Source organism: Suncus etruscus, chromosome 1 (genome assembly GCF_024139225.1).
Source record: "Suncus etruscus isolate mSunEtr1 chromosome 1, mSunEtr1.pri.cur, whole genome shotgun sequence".
Taxonomy (NCBI): Eukaryota; Metazoa; Chordata; class Mammalia; order Eulipotyphla; family Soricidae; genus Suncus; species Suncus etruscus.
In genome coordinates, this window is record NC_064848.1 from 96,981,865 (window position 1) to 97,005,865 (window position 24,001).

At 35.7% G+C, this 24,001-nt stretch overlaps 1 protein-coding gene across 1 annotated transcript in view; it reads right to left on the reverse strand.

The window, feature by feature from the left end:
• Window positions 1-24,001, reverse strand: part of AKAP9 (A-kinase anchoring protein 9) — a 159,215-nt gene that overhangs the window by 110,626 nt on the left and 24,588 nt on the right. Inside the window, exons 4-10 of the mRNA XM_049768841.1 lie at window positions 16,066-16,119; window positions 15,527-15,697; window positions 13,854-14,009; window positions 12,669-12,866; window positions 8,015-10,396; window positions 4,230-4,440; window positions 2,209-2,288 (exon numbers count right to left, since the gene is read on the reverse strand). Coding sequence (XP_049624798.1) covers window positions 2,209-2,288; window positions 4,230-4,440; window positions 8,015-10,396; window positions 12,669-12,866; window positions 13,854-14,009; window positions 15,527-15,697; window positions 16,066-16,119 — 3,252 coding nt within the window. The remainder of the gene's footprint in view (window positions 1-2,208; window positions 2,289-4,229; window positions 4,441-8,014; window positions 10,397-12,668; window positions 12,867-13,853; window positions 14,010-15,526; window positions 15,698-16,065; window positions 16,120-24,001) is intronic.

Consider the following 24,001-nt stretch of genomic DNA (forward strand, 5'->3'; position numbering starts at 1 on the left):
AAATCCAGGTCAGCTGAGTACAAGGCAAATGTCCTGCTATACTACTGCTCATGCCCAAATTTTACCTTTGTTTCTCATAAAACCATTCATAAACAGGGCCGGAGAGATAGCATGGAGGTAAGGCATTTGCCTTCCATGCATAAGGTCATCGGTTCGATGCGGTTTCCCGTGCCTGCCAGGAGCAATTACTGAGCATGGAGCCAGGAATAACTCCTGAGCACTGCCAGATGTGACCCAAAAACCACAAAACAAAACAAAACATTCATAAACAAGTAGCAACTTCCAACTTTAACTGGTGGTAGGATTGGCCCTGATTCATTGTATATCTGAAACCAAACTATAAAAGGACTTTGCAAATACATCTGTTTGAATTAAAAAAAAAAATCCACAGTATGTTAAATGTTGCTAAAGCTTAATATTTGCTTTAAATTGTACTAGCCATTATGCTTATTGTTGTTAATGCTTGATATTTGTTTTAATTATGCTAGCAACTAGTAAATTTTGTTTAATTATGGGCATAACCCCTAAAAAAGAACTGTATCATATTAAAAGTTAATAAAAACCCTGTGTGTTGATCATTAAATCTGTAGATAAAGATGTAAGTTAGTGGACATTAATGTTATACCATTAATGATTAGTGACAAAAGTAGGTTTCATGACAAAACCAAAATATGCTCTCCATTATAAGCTAATTCATATTTCACTCAAGTACAGCGGTGAGGTAAAAACATTTTTGGAAGAAAAGAAAATATATAAACTGAGCTTATGAATAAAATATTGTGCCTTCTTTCCATATTTACTGTCAACAGTAATATGAAAGGATAGTGCTTATACCATTTTGGCAGAGGTGGAAAAGGAGGATGAAGAGTAGCAGAAAAGGTTGTTACGTATTTCACAGGTTTGTTTAGTCTCCCTTTTTAGTAATACTGTTTCCTGAACTGTTTCACAGCTAATTAAGACAACTAAAGCAGCTTTACCTGTGCTTTACCTTTCTCTCTCTTCAGTCTACAAACATACAGTAGGGGATGCAGATCAGGGATAGAAAAGGCACATATTTAAAATGTTAACCTATTTCTAATATAAAGAAAAAGAGCTTACTACACTGCTTTAGCAAATACTAATATGTTGTCACATTGTCTCTATTTCTTTCATTATTATTTTGGCTTCTGAATCACATCTGGTGGTACTGAGCACTCCAAGCAGTGCTCAAAGGGCCATGTGGTTCATGAGATCAAATTCATGCTCCCGCATTGAGATTCTCTAAATTGTAATATAGAAATTATTTGCAATGAACAAATCTGTGCATATACATGCACCTTTCTGAGAGTAAATACCTGCTCTGTGGACATACAGATCTTTAACAATGTACCTTTAGCAGTCTGCTTCTTAAGATAGTATACTTCTACCAGGATTCTATTAGAACTTCTATTTCAAAGTTGGGAAGACAGTTCAAGGTTTTCAAGGTTCAAGACAGTTCAGTGTTTTCCATGTGGGAGACCTGCTTCAATTCATAGTACCAACTTGAGAGTAGACCTAAGTACTGCAGGGTATTTCCACCACATCCCCCAAATCAGAATGAAAAAGATATTGTATTGTAATAACTCAATATTAACGCAATAATAAACTCGATATTTACATTAACAATTTGTATAATTAGAATGTGTAGTTTGGGGTAATAAGCTGTAAGTTGTGAAATCTCTCACTGATTATTGGGAGTTAAGTCATCACATTCAGAGAATCACCAAATTGGTCATGTTAAGGAATAAACCTGGTTGAGACCACTGTCCACTGATTTTATTAGCCATACCATTTATCTGTTCTATGACTAAGATAATTTACTTGATCTCATTTTGTTTCAAACTTATTACATGGAAGTATTTTTGGGGAGGGGAAGGGGGCTACTCCCAGCTCAGTGCTTAGGGGTCACTATTGTTTGTGCTGGGAAAGCATGCAATTATCAGCATAGAGCCCAAGGCTCTCTCTCTCACATGAAAGGCAAGTTAAGTACTTTAGTCTGCTCAGTTCTTTTCCAGCCCAGTATTAAAACGCAAACATTAGGAATATTTTAAAAGTTTAGTTTTGGTTTAATTTTGATTTAGTTTAGTTTTAACTAGACAAGAAAAACTAAATGGAATATTTTTTATCAAATTAGCAGTAATCCCAAAAATTTAGTATTTCATGTGCAAATATATTTAATAAATATCTTACCTGTGTAAATTGAGAACATTCTTCAGACACTGCCTTGCGAAGATTTCCAATGAGTATTTGTAAAGGTTTAATATTATCACCTAATAGAAGAGGTACATTATTTAGGCAACTTTCATACATAAGTGCTAAAATTATCCAATTAACCTCATTTATTAGAAGCTACCCTCAGGGCTGGCGAGGTGGCGCTGGAGGTAAGGAGTCTGCCTTACAAATGCTAGCTTAGAACGGACTGCTGCGGTTCGATCCCTGGCATCCCATATGGTCCCTCCAAGCCAGGATCGATTTCTGAGCGCTTAGCCAGGAGTAACCCCTGAGCATCAACAGGTGTGGCCCATAAACCAAAAAAAAAAAAAAAAAACTACCCTCAAAACGAAATAGAGTAGTGGCTTTCATGTTTTTCTACTATGCTCCATCTACTATGTTCCAATATAGGATGTTTATCTTATATCATAACTATGAATAATATCCATATAAGATATAAACAAAAATTTCACAAACCAATATTTATTTTCTATATACAATGCACTCTTTTTTCTAGTCTACTATTTTTTTTAATATCTTTATGAAAAATACGTTTTTTCTTTTAAACTTTTGCAGGGAGGATCAGAGTGATAGCACAGTGGTAGGGCATTTGTCCGGCATGCTGCTGACCTGGGACGGACCTAGGTTCGATCCCCAGCATCCCACATGGTCCCCAAGCCTGCCAGGAGCGATTTCTGAGCAGAGCCAGAAATAATCCCTGAGCACAAACAGGTGTGAACCCTCCCCCACCAAAAAAAAATAATTTGGGGGCCAGAGCGATAGCAGAGCAGTAGGGTGTTTGCCTTGCACATGCTTACCTAGGATGGACCTGGGTTTCCAAAGGTTGAACCTGGTTCAGGAGCATGCAAGGCAAGCGCACTGTCTGCTATCTTCAGTCCCTCACCAGTTTATTTATTTTTTTGTTTTTGTTTTGTTTTGGGGCCACACCTGGTGATGCTCAGGGGTTACTCCTGGCTATGTGCTCAGAAACTGCTCCTGGCTTGGGGGGCCATATGGGACACCGGGAATGAAACCCAGGTCCATAACAATCCAAGGAAGTTCCTGCAGAATGAATAAAAAGAATAGAGAGAAGAAAAATATCTAATAATCTAGGGTAGGGGAGAAGGTAACACTTGGAAGGTTGGAATTTTAGAGAAGACGTGAGTCTTAAACATGAAGATATGAGAGTTGCCTCAAGTTTGAAGAGTTGAAAGTTTAAGGTAAGTGAAAAATGGAGTATAAAGTTGGAGATTAGCCTGAGCTTGTTAAGAATAATTGTAATGTGCCTGTGAAGATGATAGGCAAGGTATGGGGAGGAGAATAACCGAAAATGGATGCACTGGTGATGAGAATTGACACTGGGGTAGGATTGGTGTTGAACTATTATATGCTGAAAACTTGACTTTCATAGCTTTGTAGACCACAGTTGTTGTTGTTTTTTTTTTTATTAAATTTACAATTTTGGTATAGTAGGTAGAGTAGAGGTTAGGCATAAACCTGCCTTAGGTTCAATCCCTAACACCATGCATTCCCCTGACTACTGATGGTGACACCACCAAAGAGCTCGAGCAACACTGAAACCTCAGGGTCTAGTCCCTGAACATCTCCTGGGATCTATCTTCTGCCTGCCTCCCCACCCCCCAAAAAAGGAATTGTCTTATTATTTATGAAGAGTTTATTTTATATTGTTTTATATTAATAGACTATCACTTTGGGAGAAAATGAATCAGTGGATTTATATTTGTTTTTATTTATATTATTTGTATATTGTATTATATATTACTGTATAGTGTCAATATTAATGTGTTAATAGTATATATTTGATTTATATTCTACTTAAAATGAATGTACAGTGATGAAATAAACAAAAGAACCAGGACAGGGATATACAATCATATTCTTCTAAGAATTCTATGACAAGGATGGAATGATAAAATGGTTGGTTTGAAGTGATGCTTATCTACTTCAGAGTACTTATAATTTTGCTAGAAACTATGTACCTGTTTGTGTTCTTATATTCTGAAGTTCTAGTTGGTGTATTTTCTGAAGTTCCTTGATCTTTTCTTCCTGAGCAAGAACAAGCTCTTCTTTAAGATTGCAAAGAGCTTTATCTTTTTCACTTTCCATATGCTCACGGACCTGATCTACTTGAGTTGAATAAACCAGAGAGAGGCATATACGTTGAGCTTCCATCTGTAGATTTAAATCATTCTTCAAGAGAACATAAATACACATTGGGAAAGTTAGTGTTTCAGGTAGACAGTATTCCAACTTCAATCCTATCACCAGTGTCAACATCCCTTCACCAATGTCTTCAGAATCATTCCCACCCCACAACCTCTTTAAAAAACAGATTTTTAGGTTTAATTATTTAAGTTTGGGTGCCATGCTTTTAGTGGGCACTAGTGGCTTTGATGTATTTCAAATAACTTACTTTTTTTTTTTTTTTTTTTTTTTTAGTTTTTGGGCCACACCTGGTGACTCTTGGGGGTTACTTCTGGCTATACGCTCAGAAATCAATCCTGGCTTGGGGGACCATATGGGATGCTGGGGATAGAACCAAGGTCTGTCCTGGGTCAGCCTGTGCAAGGCAAATGCCTACCGTTGCACTATCGCTCTGGCCAAGTTCTATTCATTTTTATAAATACAAAAAAGGGAAATAAGCAAAATTACAACATAAAAACCTATAAAAGCAAATTGTAATTTTTCCTTACATTTCATTTTGTGCCAATGGTGTGTTTCTTTTTCAGGACAACAAAATTATGTTTTGTTACTTTAATTTTGTTTGTTTTCCTTTCTTTTTGGGCTTTTGGATGACATCAGGCTATGCTTAGGGTTCACTCCCGGTTTTGCATTCAGATACAACTCATGGTGAGGTTCAGGGGATCATATGCAGTACTGAGAATTGAACATGAATAGGTCACGTGTAAAGCAAGAACCTCTGTCCTGTACTCTCTCTGCCCTTATCTTTTTTATACTTATTAGCCTATTAGCTTAGTCCTAAGGATAAAAGTATTTTTTTGTGGCTATACTATTTTAAGCACATCTAAACATATATTAGATAATACTATTTTGAAACCATTGGTTGATTTCTTCAATGAACTTTTTTCCTTAGACACATATCTCACTCCTTTTCCCACTGTTTATTGGGTTTGTCTTTGTCTAGGTACTGGTGATTGAGTGGACGGGCAGCTTATAGCTCCTTTAATCTAGTTTGTTAATGACAAGAAATCTGAAAGTGACCAAAAATGTTTTAAGTACAGGAAAAAAGTTCTTACTAAAAATGTTTTATAATTTTGACAGTTTCAAATTCAGATTCTACCAATAATGCTTTTAAAAATATTTTACTATTGGGGGAGTTACTTCCAGAGGTACGCTGGGACCAGATGGTATTGGGACTGACTTTGGTGCTTCCATATGCAAAGGTCCAGCCCTCCAGTCCCAAGAATGCTTCCTTTAAGACTTTAACCAGTCCCTGGCATTTTGGAAAGTAATTAAAGTAAAACCATGTTTTGGGTTTTCATTAACAATTCTGTATCTCAGGATGATTCAATAAAATAGATAATCCAACCATGTTTTGGTTTTTAAATACATCTTGATATTTAAAAAAGGAAAATAATGATAGTTTTAAATAAAGCACTCCTGGGAGAAGAGGAAAGGATTTGAAGGAGGAGAACAGCCCTTAAGAACCTTACTATGTAAGTAAGCAAGATTTTGTAAGATGATGAGATTTTATTTCTTATATATTATGAAGTCACTGCAAAGTTTTACCTTTTTACTTAAAATATGTAGATTTATACTTAGTTTTATTTCTATTTGGCTATTAAAATGTAAAATGTCTTAGGGCTAGAACAAAAGTATAACAGGAAGGGCACTTGCTTTTAAAATGGCTGGGTTCAATCTCTGGCACGCCATTTGTTCCCTAAGCACCAAACACTGCCAGGAATGATCCCTGATCATAGAGCCAGGAGTAACCTCTAAGCTATGCCATATATGGCCCAAAAGCTAAAATTAAAAAAGAAATAAATAAAAACAGTGAAATGTCTTTCTACCTCCTTCTTTCAAACTCAACTATATATGTGTATATGTGTGTGTGCTTAAAACTTATCTAATTTTTCATAATTAATCTAATTTATATGTGGTAGAGACTCCTCCCTATCATTCAGAACTCAGTTCAAGAAGCAATTCCTCCAAGAGACTGCTCCTACCTAGCATTCTCTATCAGATTACTTGTTTTATTTCCTTCCAAGGACTTAACACTATTTCTCTATTTCTGGTTACTTGCTTACTGCCTATTTCCCACACTAGAACATATGTATATTACATTAATCTCTCTCTCTCTCTCTCTCTCTCTCTCTCTCTCTCTCTCTCTCTCACTCTCTCTCTCCTTTCTTTCTTTTTGGTTTTTGGGCCACACCTGGTGACGCTCAGGGGTTACTCCTGGCTATGCGCTCAGAAGTCATTCCTGGCTTGGGGGACCATATGGGACACGGGGGATCGAACCACGGTCCATCCTAGGCTAGTGCAAGCAAGGCAGGCCCCTTACCTCTAGCGCCACCACGCAGGCCCACATTAACCTTTTTCACTTGCTGCCACTATATCCCTATGCTTGGCAAAGCATTTATTTCACAAGTAAATACATAAAACTTTATTTAACATTATTATGCAAATATCTAGTATATTTTCATTATTTCTAATATCAATATCTGGCAAATATAAATGATCAGTAATAATGCATTTTACTCTTTATATGTATTATTTAAATATGTTTATAAAATTTCCCCTGCTATGCATTTCAGATATAACAAGACTGGAGAAAAATCTATACATCATAAATTAATGCTTTTTTTTCTTAGGGAAAGTTCTAAAACTAGTGAACAACTTATGAAGAATGCTCAAAAGTTTATATTCAGTTGCAGAACTGAAAAAAAAACCAGTAAAAGAAACTCTGAAATCAGTCTATTATTATAAAATAGTGCAGCAGTAGGGTGTTTGCCTTGTACATGGCTGACCCAGGACGGACCGGGGTTCAATTCCTGGTGTCCCATATAGTCCCCCAACCCAGAAGCGATTTCTGAGTGTGTAACCAGAAGTAACTCCTGAGCGTCATCGTGTATGGCCCAAACACCAAAAATAATTAAATAAATAAAATAACATTTCTAAAGGTCAGCATCCTCAATGTTATCTGAACTCTTGCCTTTTCAAAGAAAATAGAAATCATTATTTTATTTTTTTCCTATTTTGTATCTGTTTTGTAGCCTCTTCAGCAATATTACCAGTATATTCTCTCTTACTGAAACATTTTATTTTTTTTAATTTTTTTGTTTTTCATTTTTCTCAAAACCCCTAGATGAGTGAGACCATTCTGTTTGTCTCTCTCTCTCTGACTTATTTCTCCCTCTGACTTACTGTATTTTAATTCCTAGGAATATACAAATTATCTGAAAAGCAATAATGTAAGAAAATAGAGAATGATAAGTGATAAGATCAGATTTATGAAAATTAAAAAAATTTTTTTTGGTTTTTGGGCCACACCTGGTGAAGCTCAGGGGTTACTCTTGGCTATGCGCTCAGAAATCACTCCTGGCTTAGGGGACCATATGGGATGCCGAGGGATAGAACAGCGGTCCATCCTAGGTTAGTGCATGCAAGGCAGATGCCCTACTGCTTGTGCCACTGTTCTGGTCCCTGAAAATGAAAAATTTTAGTATGAAGTATACATTTCCACAGACCTTTAGTGTGTATGTGTACATACACATGTGTGTATACATGAATGCAAACATACCTGTTCTGATTTAAGTTCTCCGAGTTTCCACTGAAGTCTCTCATTTTCATTTGGTTCCGTAGACCCAAGTGGCAATTCATGTGTCACTGATGGCAAGCGATCCAAAATCAACTGTTCTTGACTGCTTACTTTCCTGATAGTCATAGTTTCCAAAGGAATGTTATCGTCCTCCACATTTTTTGGTTGTTTGCCCAAATTGCTATTTATTTTAGAAAATGACCTTTCAGAATAACTGCTTGTTGCAGTTACAGCTTCATCTTTTAAAGAGCTTAATTGTCTATCACAAACGTTTTTGTTTCTATTATGTTCAATAATGATTTCTAATTCTCTACATCTCAGCATAACTTGCTCTTTCTCTTGTTTTAAAGAATTAACTTTTTCACTTAGAAAAGCAATCTCACATTGTTTCTGTTTTAATTGTTCAGAAAGATCAGAGAGTTTCTCTGACAGTTCTAATTTCTCCCGCTTAGTTACTTCAAGTTTTTCCATTAGTTCTGTTGTGTCTTTTTCAACAACCTCACCAATGTCCAAAAATTCTGTGATAAAAGTTTTGTCATCATCAAAGACTGAACTTCTCATTTTAGCAATAGTTGGATTTATTTTTTGCAAATTATGAAGCTCTTCCCTAAGCGCTTTAATTTGACTTGTATACTCTACTTCTTGCTTAATTTTACTGTCTTCTAAATCAGTTTTTACCTTGAGAAGACAAGCATAATCCTCCTGTAATTCTTGATAGTTAACTTCAAAATTTTTTTCAGCAAAGGAAAAAGTGTTCCTTTGTTTTTTAATCTCTTCATTTAGTTCAACACATTGCTTTTTGAGGTCCTCATTTTCCTCTATCAGTATTTCCATTTCTTTTTGCCAGTTAGAGTCTTTCATTCTGGACTTAGTGGAATCTATGAAAATTAACCCTTCTTCTTCATTAACAGGAGTGTATATTTTCAACATGTTTTCAAGAGCATCCTTTTCATCTTTAAGAATGCTATTCTCTGACACAAGTTGTGCAAATTTTTTTTGATGATCATCCTCCTTTTCTTTCATTTGTTTTTCCAATAATTCAGTTTTAAGTTGTAATTCTTGAACTTCTTGTTCAAGTGTGCCTTTTTCCTTTTCCTCTTGTCTGAGTATTTCAATTTCTTTCTGAAGCTCATTGATTTGAAGAGACATTTCCTCTGATTTAGAATTTACAAGAGACTGCTGTGAATCTTTTAGTTTTGAAATTTCAAAAATTAATTGATTTTGCTTAGTTATCAAACTGTCTTTTTCAAACTGCATGGTTTCTATCTTAAGACCCATTTCATTCTGTAAGTCATCTATCTGCTGTTTATGGTGAATGCCTAAGTTTTCTTTAACCTTTTCAATATTTATTTGATGTTCAATTTCTAAATTTTCTTTCAGTTTTGAAAGTTCTTCCTCATGACTAAACAAAAGCTGTGTCCTCAGTCTCTCTAACTCAGCTTCCTGTGATTCAGCCATTCGGTCTAATACAGCATTTTTTTCTCTTTCTAACATATCAAGTTTTATCTTATAATTCGTAACCTCTGATTCATGTTTCAATTCAAGTTCCCTTCTGGATTCAGATGCAGAAACAATCTCAGCCTTCAAATCTTCCACAGTACTAAGGGCCTTTCGTGCTTCATTGAGTTTACTTTCTTGTTCAGCTATTGTCTGTCTGGCTCTTTGAACCTGTTCTCTTGAAAAGCTCAGTTCTTCTAAAAGATCTTCAAGCTGTCTCTGTTGAGCAGATTTTTCTTCCAAAATTACCCCCAGTTCTTCCTTGAATTTTTCTTTTTGAGAGTTACTATCTTGTAGTTTTATATTCAGTTCATTTATTGCCACATTCATCAATTTTATTTGATCTTCATTAACTGCAATATTCGAGCAAGATTTTAAAGCATTCTCTAGTTCATTTTTATGCTGTGCATTAAGTTCATGTATCTCAGAGATGTGTTGTTTTATTAATTCTTGTTTCATTTGCACTATCTGCTGCCCATACATCTCATCTAGCTCTGCTTGGAGTTGTTCAAGCTTTCTTTGCGTTTCTTGCTCCATTCTTTGTAGGACATCAGTTTCAAATCGACTATCTTTATGATTTTTCTTCTGAAGTTCTTCAACTGTCCCCATTAACTGTTTTATTTCCTCCGAACACTGCCTTTCTTTTTGTTTGGAATTAGTTAGCTCTAACTGCATATTTTTTACCTCTTGATTCTTCTTCAGAATTTCTTCTTGTAATTCTTCTATTAATTTGTCACCAGTTGTTACTTTATCCTTTAACTCAAGAGTTTTTTTTTCTTCTTCTATTATTTTTGTATTTAATTCTTTAATTATTGCTTCCTTTTCCATTATTTCTTTGTTTGAGTTTTCTGCTTTTTTATCTTGTTCCTTTACAAAAAAGAAAAATGAAATATAAAATTGACATTTTTACTTTCTGGCAATTTAAACTGTTCAATCTGCTTTTGATGTAAAATTAAAATTCTTTTATTTCCATTAAAATAAACTGTCGATTTTATCCCTCAATTTTTCCCAATTCAAGAAATAACTTGTTTATCTAATACTTCTTGTATTAGAATGCAAATAACTATAATTATGTTGGCCTTTTATTGGGGGAGGGGCACATGTGGCAGCACTCAGGAGTCATCTTAGCTCTGCATCCAAAAATTGTATGGGTTGAAAAGATAGTACAGCCAGTAGGTAACTTGCTTTGCCTACAGCCAATTAGGTTTCTAACTCTAGAACCCCATATGGTCCTCCAAGCTACACCTGGAGTGTTCTGAGTGCATTCAGAGTAAGTACTGAGCACTACCAATGTGGTCAATAAACTAAAAATATACATAAATGAATAAAAATAGGGGTCAGAGCAGTGTTACAAGTGGTAGGGGCATTTGCCTAGCATGTGCTAACCTAGTATGGGACTGTGGTTTGATCCCCCTGCATCCCATATGGCTCCCCAAGCCAGGAGCAATTTATGAGCGAATAGCCAGGAGTAACCCCTGAGAGTCACCGCGTATGCCCCCCCCAAGACATAAATGAATGAAAATAAAGTAAGATAAATAAAATCAATGAATAAAAATTTTAAAGTACTAAATTACATGTATTGTCTGTCTTCTTTATTCAGATACTATATTGGAGAATTGGGCTATTTGCTAATATTTGTGACTCCACAATCAAAACTTAAAGTCATTTGCAGAATAAAATGGCAAAAAATCTTAAATTACTAAACATACATGTTTCTAGCTTTTGCCAATTAAGACAATATAATGCCCACGTTTCAGCTCTCAGATGGAGAGAACAAATGAATGAAAGTGGAGAGAGATAGTACTGGCAATGGAGCATACTGCAGCAATTCTGATTCTATTTTTTGTTTGTTTTGTTTTTCAGTCATACCTGGTGACATTCAAGGGGTTACTCCTGGCTATGTGCTCAGAAATCACTCCTGGCTTGTGGGAACCAAATGGGATGCCAGGGATCGAACCACATCTGTCCTAGGCTAGTGTGCAAGGCAGACACACCTTATGCTCTACGCTACTGCTGGAGCCCCCGATTTCTAAACTACTTGGATGGGATCTGAAATCTCAACTTTACTTAAACAGTTTATGGGGCTGTTTAAGGTAAGACACTTAAAAATTCAGACCTCATTTTCCTCTTCTGAAAAATAAGGAAATGCACAATATCAGGATCGATTGTTTTTAGGATTTAAGAGCATAACCTATATGAGATATGTATGTATTTAAATAGCATCTATATTCATCTCTCTGAGTATTTGCAAATAAATGTTCATACAACTTCATTAAATATAATTACCAAGAATAAAGAGAAAATAACATTTTTTTCTAATTAAAATTTCTAATTTTTCTGGGGCAGGGAGTATTAGTATAGTTGGATAGGCATTTGCCTATCATGTGGCTGCATCCAATTTTGATCCCTAGGCATTCCATATGGTATCTCCTGACATCAAAGTAATTTCTCTTCTTCGTCTTCTTCATCAGAGTAATTTCTCTTCTTTCGTCGTCGTATTATTATTAGTATATATGGTAGATTTTTGGTTTTTGGGTTTTATTATTAATATATTATTATAATTTTGGGTTTTTGGGTCATACCCAGCAGTGCTCAGCAGGTTACTATCTGTACTCTGTGCTCAGAAATGGCTCCTGGCAGGCACGGGGGACCATATGGGATGCTGGGATTTGAACTGCTGCATGCAAGACAAACATCCTACTGCTGTACTATCTCTCCTGCCCCAAAAGAATAATTTCTAAGTGAAGAGCCAGGAATAACCCTTGAATATCACCACCAGATATAGCTCAACGCCCCCAATTTCATTTTGCTTTAAAATATTTTCAGAATTTCATAATGATATTTAAAATGTGTACAAATTCCTGTAAATAAAAAAAATAGAAATTCTGGATATATTTAGATACTTTTGAGAACTAAGCTTAAAACAGTCTGATCACTTTTAAGTAACTAGGTAATTACCTTAAAAACTATTACTGCAAAATTCCTAGTTGTATTTGAATTGAATGAATCATACTACACATCAAAAAAAAAAAAACCTTCTGAATTAGACAATTTTGCAATTGAGTAAATAACAAAAAGATAAAGTTAAAGTTATTTGTAAGCTTCTGGACAATGGCTGACTTGCTTAAAATAAACATACCATTTCACATGCTCTGATTTTCTCCTGTAAAAAGTTAATTTGCATTTTGAAGTCCTCTTTCTTTTTCTGATAATCTTCTAATAAATGGTCTTGTTCTTCCAGCTGTTGCTGATGAGTGAGGATCTGCTGTTTAGCTTGTAGTAAATCTGCAGCTGTGTTACTGTGAGTGCTGTTTCTCAGAGTCTCACTAGCATGTAGCTTGAAAACAGAAAGAAACCCCAGAGTATTAAATTCTGAAGGAACTACTTTAAAGAACAGAAGTTTTTGGCATTACTCAGTTCATAATTGCTCTTCATGAAATGTACTACATTCTCAGGCCTGAGTCTCCAGAAAATATGTTGCCATGAATGATCAGATGAATAAAGGCACATGACCCAAGTTGAACCAATAAAATTAATTTTCCCATCAAAAAGAAGTCTAGCAGGAAACCAAGACTGTGCAAATATGCAAAAAGAAAAGGTACCTGGGCCTGGCGGTGGCGCTAAAGGTAAGGTGCCTGCCTTGCCTGCGCTAGCCTTGGACGGACCGCGGTTCGATCCCCCGGTGTCCCATATGGTCCCCCAAGCCAGGAGCAACTTCTGAGCACATAGCCAGGAGTAACCCCTGAGCGTCAAACGGGTGTGGCCCAAAAACCCAAAAAAAAAAAAAAAAAAAAAAAAAAAAAAAGGTACCTAAAGACAGTATTTCCTGGATCCCTAATAACTATCTAGTTTTTAATTCCAATCCTTTTCAGAGACATGCATATATTTTTGTCTTGAATTTTCAAAGATAAAAGTGTTCCTTATATTATTTAGCATAAGTTATCTCAAATTACTTTCTTTTACTTATATCAGAAACCTTGACTTTAATGTATTTATTATAGTTACCATTTTAGGAATTAAATAAAATAAAATTATATCAGAATGGGCAAAAGCTGAATGCAACTACAAGTTAATTTCTGCAAAAATCAACTGAACTGTTTTAGGTTTATAGAATTCAAATTGCAGACAAAAATAAAAATTAAAAAAATGGTAACAGCAAAAAAACACTCAAAAAAGTGTGAATTAAATTTTTGATTAACATAACAGATTTTCATTCATTTATTTTTGCATAAAAGAAAAATGACTTTTAAACAAATTTAAGTGTGGACATCTTTAAAAATTCATTGCTAAGAACCTTGTAATTTGTTCTATTTGTCATACTTACATACTGGAATTGAATCTGCAATTTTTGACTTTGTTCTGTGAGTTCCAAAAATTCTCTCATTGTTTCATCCTTTTCTCTCCTTGCTTGTTGTAAATTAGCAGTGAGCTGGGTTATGATGCCATCTCTTTGTTTAATGGCAGCCTCAAATTCTTGCAACTAAAAGATATACATAACAATAAAATAAGTGCTATGCTAATCATATACTTTATTATCAGAGTAATTATTACTAAATATATATTAAAACACATTGGTAGAGATACATAATTTTTTTTGTGAACACCAATGATTCCCTGGAGTTATTCCTGGCTCTGCTGAAGGAATCACTCCTGGTAATGTTGGGGTACCATATGGGATGCTGGGATCAAACCAGAGGCAAGTGCATATAAGGTAAGCACCCTCTATCCCTCCAGATCCTGAGGTATGCAAATTGTAAGTAATCTTCCCCATTTTAAAAGCAATTAGCTTGCAGGAATTATTTTTAGTTCCAAATAAATGCTTAAACACTTTTATGAAAAGATAGCACAAGAGTTGGAACATATGCTTTATAATAATTCAGGAGCTGGATTTCTTTCTCAGCACCAACTCCCAAGCCTCCATCCCTACTACCACTAGATGCAGTGCTCCCTTGAAATATCATTTTTTAAAACTTGAACAAAAATGCAATAGGGCTGTGCATTTACTTTTAGAAGAACAAGTGCCTTTATACTTAGGAATAAAGTATATAAAGTATACTTTATATAATTATAGGAATATCTTGGTATGTTTCTAGGCAGCAGCATCACAGAAGTGTTCAACTGTCCCTTGTGAAATTTCTGTAGAAAACATAACTTAATTCTGTCATCATCACCAATGTCCTATTTCTCTTTGCTTCCATACTGACTGCTACAAACAGAGTTCACTCAATTCAACCACAGAAATGGCTTCTAATGACTCTCTGATATTTTTGTTGTGGTTTTTGGTTTTGGACCATATTCAGTGTGGTTTGGGACTTACTCCTTCTCTGCACTCAGGGATCTCTCCTGAAGGTATCAGAAAATCTAATGGGAGTGCTGAGGACTGGACCTAGGTTAGTCACATGCAAAGCAACACCCTATGTATATACTGTACAGTAACAATAGTCCCTCTCTGACTTTTTATGCTGTTGTTGTTGGTTCTTTCATAGCTCTGGGTATTATTCCTGGCTCTGCATTCAGAAATTACATCTAGCAGGCTTGGGAAACCATATAGGATGTCAGGTATTGAAACCAGGTTGGCTGCATGCAAGGCAAATGTCCTATCTACTGTGCTATCATTCCAGCCCCCTCTCTGATATTTTAATTAAATAAGGTGAAGAAAATTTACTTACTGAGGCAATTTTCGTCAAGTTTTCTAATAAAATTAAGTAAAAGTTAGGGACAGACAGACAAGGAGCTTGCACTGCATGTGGCTAGCTCCCTAGCTTCCCATTTGGTCCCCCAAAGCATGCCAGAAATCATCTCTGAGCCTAGAACAAGGAGCAAAACCTCAAAAGTGGCAAAAAAAAAAAAGTCAGTTTTAGGTAGTGCGTTTTATGAGTATGGATAAATATCACGAGAAGACATTACATGTTTTTAAAGACTATTTATAATACTATCATTTAAATTTCCCATTTTTGTTTTTTTAACAGTCCAAAAGCCACAAAAAGATAACCATACCTGCAATAGACCTTCAGTCCCATAAGAGGCCCTCATTTCCTCTAACTCTCGGTTTAGCTCCTCAATCTCATGCTGTTTCCCAGCCAGCTCACTTTCCATCATCTCTAGGCGAGTCTGACTGCATTGTGCTCCAGGGTCAGAGTAAGAGTCGTCAACTCCAAATTCTTTTTCCTATACCAAGGCAGGAAATTTAATAATTCAGCACTAGTAATATTCATCAGAAAATGGGCTCAAAAACTGAATTACAAAACAAAAACAATTAAAAAAAATAACTATTAACCAACTTACTGGTATAGCAACTTACTTTTTTGTTCACGTAATCATACCTCAAAAGCAAGAACATGTTACCAGCAAATTCTGTTACAACTGAGTTTTATAACTGTAAATCTGTTTTTACATAAAGGTAAATCATTTTATAAAATATTTGCAGCATTTAGAAATCATAGATAGAAGTACATGCAAGAAAAAGTTTGTTAGTAAGCCACACAATTTTAAATAGTATAAAAAATCATTAGTACGAGTAGTTTTAAATACTGTACCCTTAATAAATTTGTAGACTTTTGTTTTCTCACCAAAATACTGCAACCATTTACCTGTATAAAAACAATTTCCTGATAGTTACAACTTTAGATAAAATTTTGTTTGACAGTAATAGTTATATTTCTACTAACTGTATTCATGTTTCATGTCCACAGAAAATATCTCAATGGAAAAATATAGTGTGATTAAATATAGGTGTCTAAGAATTTTGCAAACATCTTAGTGCACACATACAAGAGATATTACAGTATTTCCTTTATTAAATACCTATACACTCAAGTATAAGCCGACCCTACTAATTTTACCCTAAAAACTGGGAAAACTTAGTGACTCAAGTATAACCCAAAGTGGAAAATGTAGCAGCCACCAGTATATTTCAAACATAAAATAAAAGGGGCTGGAGTGGTGGCGCAGAGCAGTAAGGCATCTGCCTTGCCAGCGCTAACCTAGGACGGACCACAGTTTGATCCCTCGGCATCCCATATGGCCCCCCCAAGCCAGGAGCGATTTCTGAGCACATAGCCAGGAGTAATCCGAGTGTCACCGAGTGTGGCCCAAAAAACAAATAAACAATAAATAAATAAATAAAATAAAAATATAAACCCAATACTATTACAATAATTGAGGAATCAGTAGGTTAAATGTTTTTCAATATTTATTGCTAAAGAAAAATTGTAAACTAGCAACAATAACCTTAAAACTTTAAATAATGTGCAGAAAACCGTAGCTTAACAGGTAATCAAGCTAAATCACAAAGTTTAAAATCGTTCAAAATTGGATTCTTCCTACTCATCATCTGTATATCCAAACAGAGGTTCAGCTGTATCTGATGTGAGGGAATCAGCATAGACATTGTCATCATCCCTGAATTCACACCTATCATTACTGCTCTTGGTCTCATATAAAAGTGCAGAATATTGTGGGTTAAATAGTTCAGTGGCATACAGTTCAGTTCAGCAGCCTCTCTCTTCAGCTCAGCCGATTTATGGACTGAGCTGAAGCACCGCTCTCTCCAGCAGATGGCACAAGACTACTGGAGATTACTTGCATTTGATTCAGTATGAGTGCACCAAATCAAATAACCTGTATGTCCCTAGTATAAGCCAGGTTCAGGGTTTTTGGCACAAATTTTGTGCCGGAAAAACTCGGCTTATACTCGAGTATATATGGTAGATACAATTTCAATTTTGTCAAAATTAAAATACAACCGAAAACCTCAAGTTACTAGGTCCTATAAAAATCACCCCAAATATTTATAAATTTAGTTTTTATTTAAAAATACTGTATGTCAGTCCGGCAGACAAAGGAGGGGGATGCTGGGAACAGGATTGGAGGGAGGACAACACTGGTGGTGGGAATACCCCTGATTCAATGTCACTATGTACCTTAAATATTACTGTGAAAGACTTGTAATTCATGCTGATCACAATAAAAATTATTTTTAAAAAATAGCCTATGTAATGAAGAGATAGCTCAAAGGTCCAAAGCACATGCCTTCCCTGCATGAGGCCTGGAGTTCAATCTTGGGCACCACAGGATACTACCTGGGACAAGGTCAGGTAGTGCAGAGGCCTCTCTGCACTGCAGGATGTAGCCTTGGCAGTAGGACCAAGCAGCATCTTAATACTGAGCCCAAGCATTCAATTACAACGCCTGACTGGCTAAAAGTGGCCAGGAATTAGACCCAGCCCACCGAACACTTCTTGGAAATCCCCTACCACAAGCCCATTACCAAAATAGCACTATTCTTTGCAAATTAAAACTATCCATTGACACAAATTCTTTGAAGGTTGCTAAACAGTAAAGAGAGGTTAAATGTAAAGACCACACCTACAGGAACTTGCCCTGGGGCTATGGAGTATACTATGCCAGTAATACCAAACCTAATCTATATAGATTTTCTGTGACAGATTTTCTGTAATATATTACTGCTGTTTCTATTAGATGCATTTATTATATAAGGAATAAAATGAATGTCTCTAGGATTAACTCTATTTAACAAGCCTCTCTTTCCCCTAAAAGTACAAAACTAAATTCAATCCTATTTACATCTCCAATATTTAAAATACTATGATAAAGGAATCTAAGATAACAATGCTTTTACTGTTAAAATACCAATTATCCTTTTTTTTGTTTTTATTTTTTGGATCACACCTGGCAGCGATCAGGGGTTGCTCCTGGCCTCTGCACTCAGAAATAACTCTTGGCAGGCTCGGGGGAACATATGAGATGCAGGGATTTGAACCACAGTCCTTCTGCATGCAAGGCAAATACCCTAACTCCATGCTATCTCTCCGGCCCCTAAAATAGCAATTATTAACTATTCTTGTTAGTTTATTGAATAATCCAGGCAGAATATCCTAGAATCAGTATTCAATCTATATAGGCCATGACATTTTCAAAAGTTAAAAATTCCAGTCAATAGTTTTATTCTGGGCCGGTGAGGTGGTGCAGTGGTAAGGCATTTGCCTTGCATGCGGCCAATCCGGATGGACTTCAGTTTGATCCCTGGCGTCCCATATATTCCCCAAGCCAGGAGTAACTCCTGAGCATCACAGGGTGTGGTCCAAAAACCAAGAAAAAAAAAGTTTTGTTCATGTGTTGATAAATATTCTTAAAAAGTTAACACACCAAAAGCTATTTGTAGAATCAATGCAGTATCTCTCAATATTTCAAAGCCAACCTTTATAAAAGTAGATATATTTAATTTTATATGGCAATATAAAAGGTTCCAAATAGCCAAAGCATTTCTAAGAACAAAATGAGAGGCATGGTATTTCCTGATAAAAGCTCTATTACAAAGCTATAGCAATCAAGATAGAATGGTTCTGTCATAAAAAAACTGAACTGAAAGAAATAAAAACAAGCATGTACCTTACCAACTAATGTCTAATAAGGAACAAGGAACACTTAATGGAGAAAAGACAATCTTCAACACATGGTTCTGGGAAAATTACTAAAATTTCACACAATAAAAGAATTAGCTTTTATCTGACACTACTCACAACGCGCATGTGCATATACATACATAATGACAAATTATTCAGTCATATAAACTGAGAAAATGCTGAATTTGTAGTAATATGAATGGACCGTGAAGGCATTATGCTAGATGAAATAAATCAGACAAATACAAATTTCAAGTCCTCATTAATATGTAAAATCTAAATTAAAATAAAACTTGGGAGGAGAGATATAAACAGAGGTTAAGGCACTTGCATTGCATGCAGCTGATCCTGGTTAGATTCTCCAGCACTTTATATAATTATATATATGACATCTATATATTTATACATAATTTATATAATTTATGAAATAAAAATTATCTTATTAATTCTTTATAGGACTGCACCTGTTTTCCAAATCAGTGATTGACCACAGAAAATGCATACCATACATAAAAAAAATAAAATTTAACATATAGTATATATAAAAGTTCCAAAGTTCAAATTATAATCAGGATCTAAAATCCTTCTGAGAATAATTTGCTAAAAGAATTATTACCACTCACTAAACATAATGATCACAAACTTAATGTGAATGTGTATACATAATCTTTTTTTATTTTAAAATAAATTTTTTAAAATAATTTCTTTATTTAAACACCGTGAATACAAACATAATTGTAGTTGGGTTTCAGTCATAACAAGAACACCCCCTTTCACCATGCAACCTTCCAATCACCAATGCTCCCATCTCTTCTCTTCCCTCCCCACCCGCGCCTGTATTCGAGACAGGCTTTCTATATCCCTCACTCACAATGCTTTGATAGTTCTCAGCGTAGTTATTTCTCTGACTACACTCACCACTTTTGTGGTGAACGTCATATCTTGAGCCGGTCCTTCCGGCCCTCATCTCTAGGAATTATTTCAATGTCTTTAATTTTTCTTAAAACCCCAGTAAGACTAATGTGTCTCTCTCTTCCTCTGACTAATTTCACTCAGTATAATAGATTCCATGTACATCCATGTACAGGAAAAGTTCATGACTTCATCTCTCCTGACGGCTGCATAGTATTCCACTGTGTATATGTACCACAGTTTCTTTAGCCGTTCATCTGTTGAAGGGCGTCTTGGTTTTTTCCAGAGTCTGGCTACTGTAAATAGTGCTGTAATGAATAGAGGTTTGAGGAAGGGATTTTTGTATTGGATTTTTGTGTTCCTAGGCTATATCTCTAAGAGTTATCACATAAACTTAATGTAAATAAAAATATTTCTATTAAAAGATAAAAAACAAACTTTGCTGTCCCGAACACCATATAAAATATATTAAATACTTTTCAAAATTATGTGAAATACACATTTTCACCATATTAGAGATCAGAAAACTGAATTTCAGAAAAAAATGATGGGCCCAAGTTTACAAAACTTCATGCCTGGAAGTGATGAAACTGAAATTTAAACAGGGTTTTATAGATTCAAATAAAAAATCTATATCTTACTTCTATATCCCCTAAAAATGCCACTGAAATTTAGACAAAATACAATATGTCTAATTAATAGTAAGAAATTTAAAATAGGGGCCGGAGAGATGGCATGGAGGTAAGGCATTTGCCTTGCATGCAGAAGGTCAGTGGTTCGAGTCCCAGTGTCCCATGTGGTCCCCTGGGCCTGCCAGGAGCGATTTCTGAGCATAGAGCCAGGTGTAACCCCTGAGCGCTGCTGGGTGTGGCCCAAAAACCAAAAAAAGAAAAAAAAAGAAATTTGAAATATTAGGGGCCAGAGCAGTGGCACAAGCAGTAAGGCATTAGCCTAGGACGAACTGCAGTTCAATCCCCCAGTGTCCCATATGGTCCCCCAAGCCAGGAGTAATTTCTGAGCACATAGCGAGGAGTAACCCCTGAGCATCACTGGGTGTGGCCCAAAAAAGGAAAGAAAAAAAAGAAATTTAAAATTTTAAAATATTCATCTATGAGGGACCAGAGCGATGACACAGCGGTAAGGCATCTGCCTTGCCAGCGCTAGCCTAGGATGGACCTCAGTTCAATCCCCCAGCGTCCCATATGGTCCCCCAAGTCAGGAGCAATTTCTGAGCGCATACTCAGGAGTAACACGTGAGTGTCACTGGGTGTGGCCCCCCAAAAAAAGAATATTCATCTATGATATCTTACTTCTGTATCCCCTAAAAATGCCAGTGATATTTAGACAAAATAAAATTATGTCTAATTAATACTATAAAATTTGAAATTTTAGACTATTCAAATATAAAACCAGAGCAGTCAAAACTATTAAACTTTGCAAATATGGTGCTTTTAGTAAAATTATAAAGTATGTGTTTAGAAAAGAATGTCATTTTGGATGCTGTCAAGTAGACAATTTTTTTTTTCGGGCTACACCCGTTAGATGCTCAGGGGTTACTCCTGGCTAAGCGCTCAGAAATTGCCCCTGGCTTGGGGGGACCATATGGGACACCGAGGGATCAAACCGTGGTCCTTCCTTGGCTAGCACTTGCAAGGCAGACACCTTGCCTCTAGCACCACCTCGCCGGCCCCTATTAGACAATTTTTTAAGAGTTCTATTTTAAAAGTATGTGGTTTGAAATTTATTGTTTAGTTTATAAATTTGTTCCACTGGTTTTAAGGTATCCCTTCCTCCAATGCCCTTACCTAAACTTACTTTTAAGATGTTAATCCCCTCACGATGGTCAGACTCAACCACACCTGGGATGGGCAGGCTGTTTGGAATAAAGAATAAAAGGTGGGGCCGGGCGGTGGTGCTAAAGGTAAGGTGCCTGCCTTGCCTGCGCTAGCCTTGGACGGACCGCGGTTCGATCCCCCGGTGTCCCATATGGTCCCCCAAGCCAGGAGCAACTTCTGAGCGCATAGCCAGGGTAACCCCTGAGCGTTACCGGGTGTGGCCCAAAAACCAAAAAAAAAAAAAAAAGAATAAAAGGTGCTGACTTGGGGGGAGGAGAGAATAAGAGAGAAAGATACATGACACATGATGGAGGAAGCAACAAAAACCTGAGAGAGAGGGGCAGCAGAAAGCTTAGCAGAGAAGCACATGTGAGGAAATGAACATAGCAGTAAGAGCTATGGAATAGAAGCAAGCTGACTCCAATGAAACTTGAACTGACTGCTTGGAATTACTTCTCTGCTGTTATCCTAACATCTTCAGACCCACTGGCTGAAGCGGCTAGAGGTGCTATGCTGTGCTAGGGGTGGCCTCACCCAACACATGGACTTTATATTTTATTTTAATCTACAAGTGATGATACTTCTTTTCCTGAAAAGACAAACATAGATTAATCCCCAGTAGTTCCCTGAACCGAGCTCAGTCTAACATCATTAAATTGAGTAGCTAACATCTTAAGACTTCAGAGTAACATGGATTCAAAAGAGTACGTGTTTTTGCAATTGTAATTAGGAATCATCAAGCACTTCCTAAACCACCAATTTTTCTATTATCTTCTGTCAAGACAGTGACTTACTATTGATTATTGATTGCTACATTCCTAATAAATGAACATTCTCCAGGAATAAATCTTATGAAATCAGGCCCAACATTATTAGTGCTATCATTTAAATCAGGTTAAATTGCCAAAAATTATTGTTTTCTAGTTATCTTTTTCAATGTAATCTTGTAAGTCACTTATTTTCAAACTAAATGTTAGTTAATAAATTTGTTTTTGTGACTAACATTATAAAGAAAAATTATCAGGTAAGCTACTAAAAGGAACTATCTTTCTTGAAACTTGTTTATAAAATATATCTGTATATCTTTTCCCTTAAACTATATTGTAGCGCCCCCAAACATACAATATATATTGATAGTGTCTTATGCATATATTTTACATATGCAGAGTGTTCATCTTGTATTCTGCTCTTGACACTGCCCTACAAAGCTCATTTCTAGTCCTTTACTGCTTCAGTCCCAACTATTATTTCCCCCCATTTACCCCTTTCACCTTCAGTATCATACAGTTCAAATCATAGACCAAATTGGTGCACTTAATTTAACACCCCACCCAACTCATTAAAATTTCCCCTCTATGTATTTGTTTTGTCTGTCTTTCTGTTGTGATCTGTTTAATAAGAAGTCTAGTAGAAGTGTCCTTCCATTTACAGTTTATGTTAGAACTAAGTCAAGGGGATTGTTGGACTTGTTCTAGCGTCCCCATGAGCACCAAGCACACCATGTGGCATTGTTCTTCCTTTGCATAGGCGCATTAAAATGGGAAAATGCTATACATACAAACACGTTCTTATCTTATAGAGATGGGAACACACAAATATCGTGATGCAGTGGGACTCTGCACCCTGAACATTGTCATAATGACCTGGCTCAGGCCTCAGAGGAACAGGCATTGTCCATTTACCCCTGAACCCGGGATGCCATCTACAAAACAACCATGGTGCTTACATAAAGTAATTATAAAAATATGTTATAATACAATGATCAGTAACAATATTGTAAGGCTTTTATATTTAATAAAATCACTGATTCATAAAATTAAAAAAGATTTTTAAAAAGTCAGGTGAGCAAATTTTCTGAATGTGGGCTGTGGTCTCAAACATTCCCAAAGAGGCATTATAAACTATATACAGCATTAATTTATTTAACACTGGTTAATTGCTTATTTAATACTGGTTAATTATTTTCCTGATCAGAATTTACTAAAAAGCATATTCTCAGGCTTTAAGCACTTAAACCTGAATCAAAGGTTTTAACTTTTATTAACAATCCAAAGGAGTAATATGTTATTCTTAAAGAGCAATAAGTTCATTATTTTTTCTGTTATAAGTTTATAATGAACTGAGTTTATAGAATATAATGAGTTGCTAAATCATTTGGAATAAGAAATAGCTTTTCAGTCCTAAAATTCTGTATTAAATAAATGGCAATTACAGTTGAAAGAATATATAAAGGTTATATACGAGTATATAAAGAAGATAATATCCTAAAAAGTGGGCAATGTCTATATTACCTAAAAGAA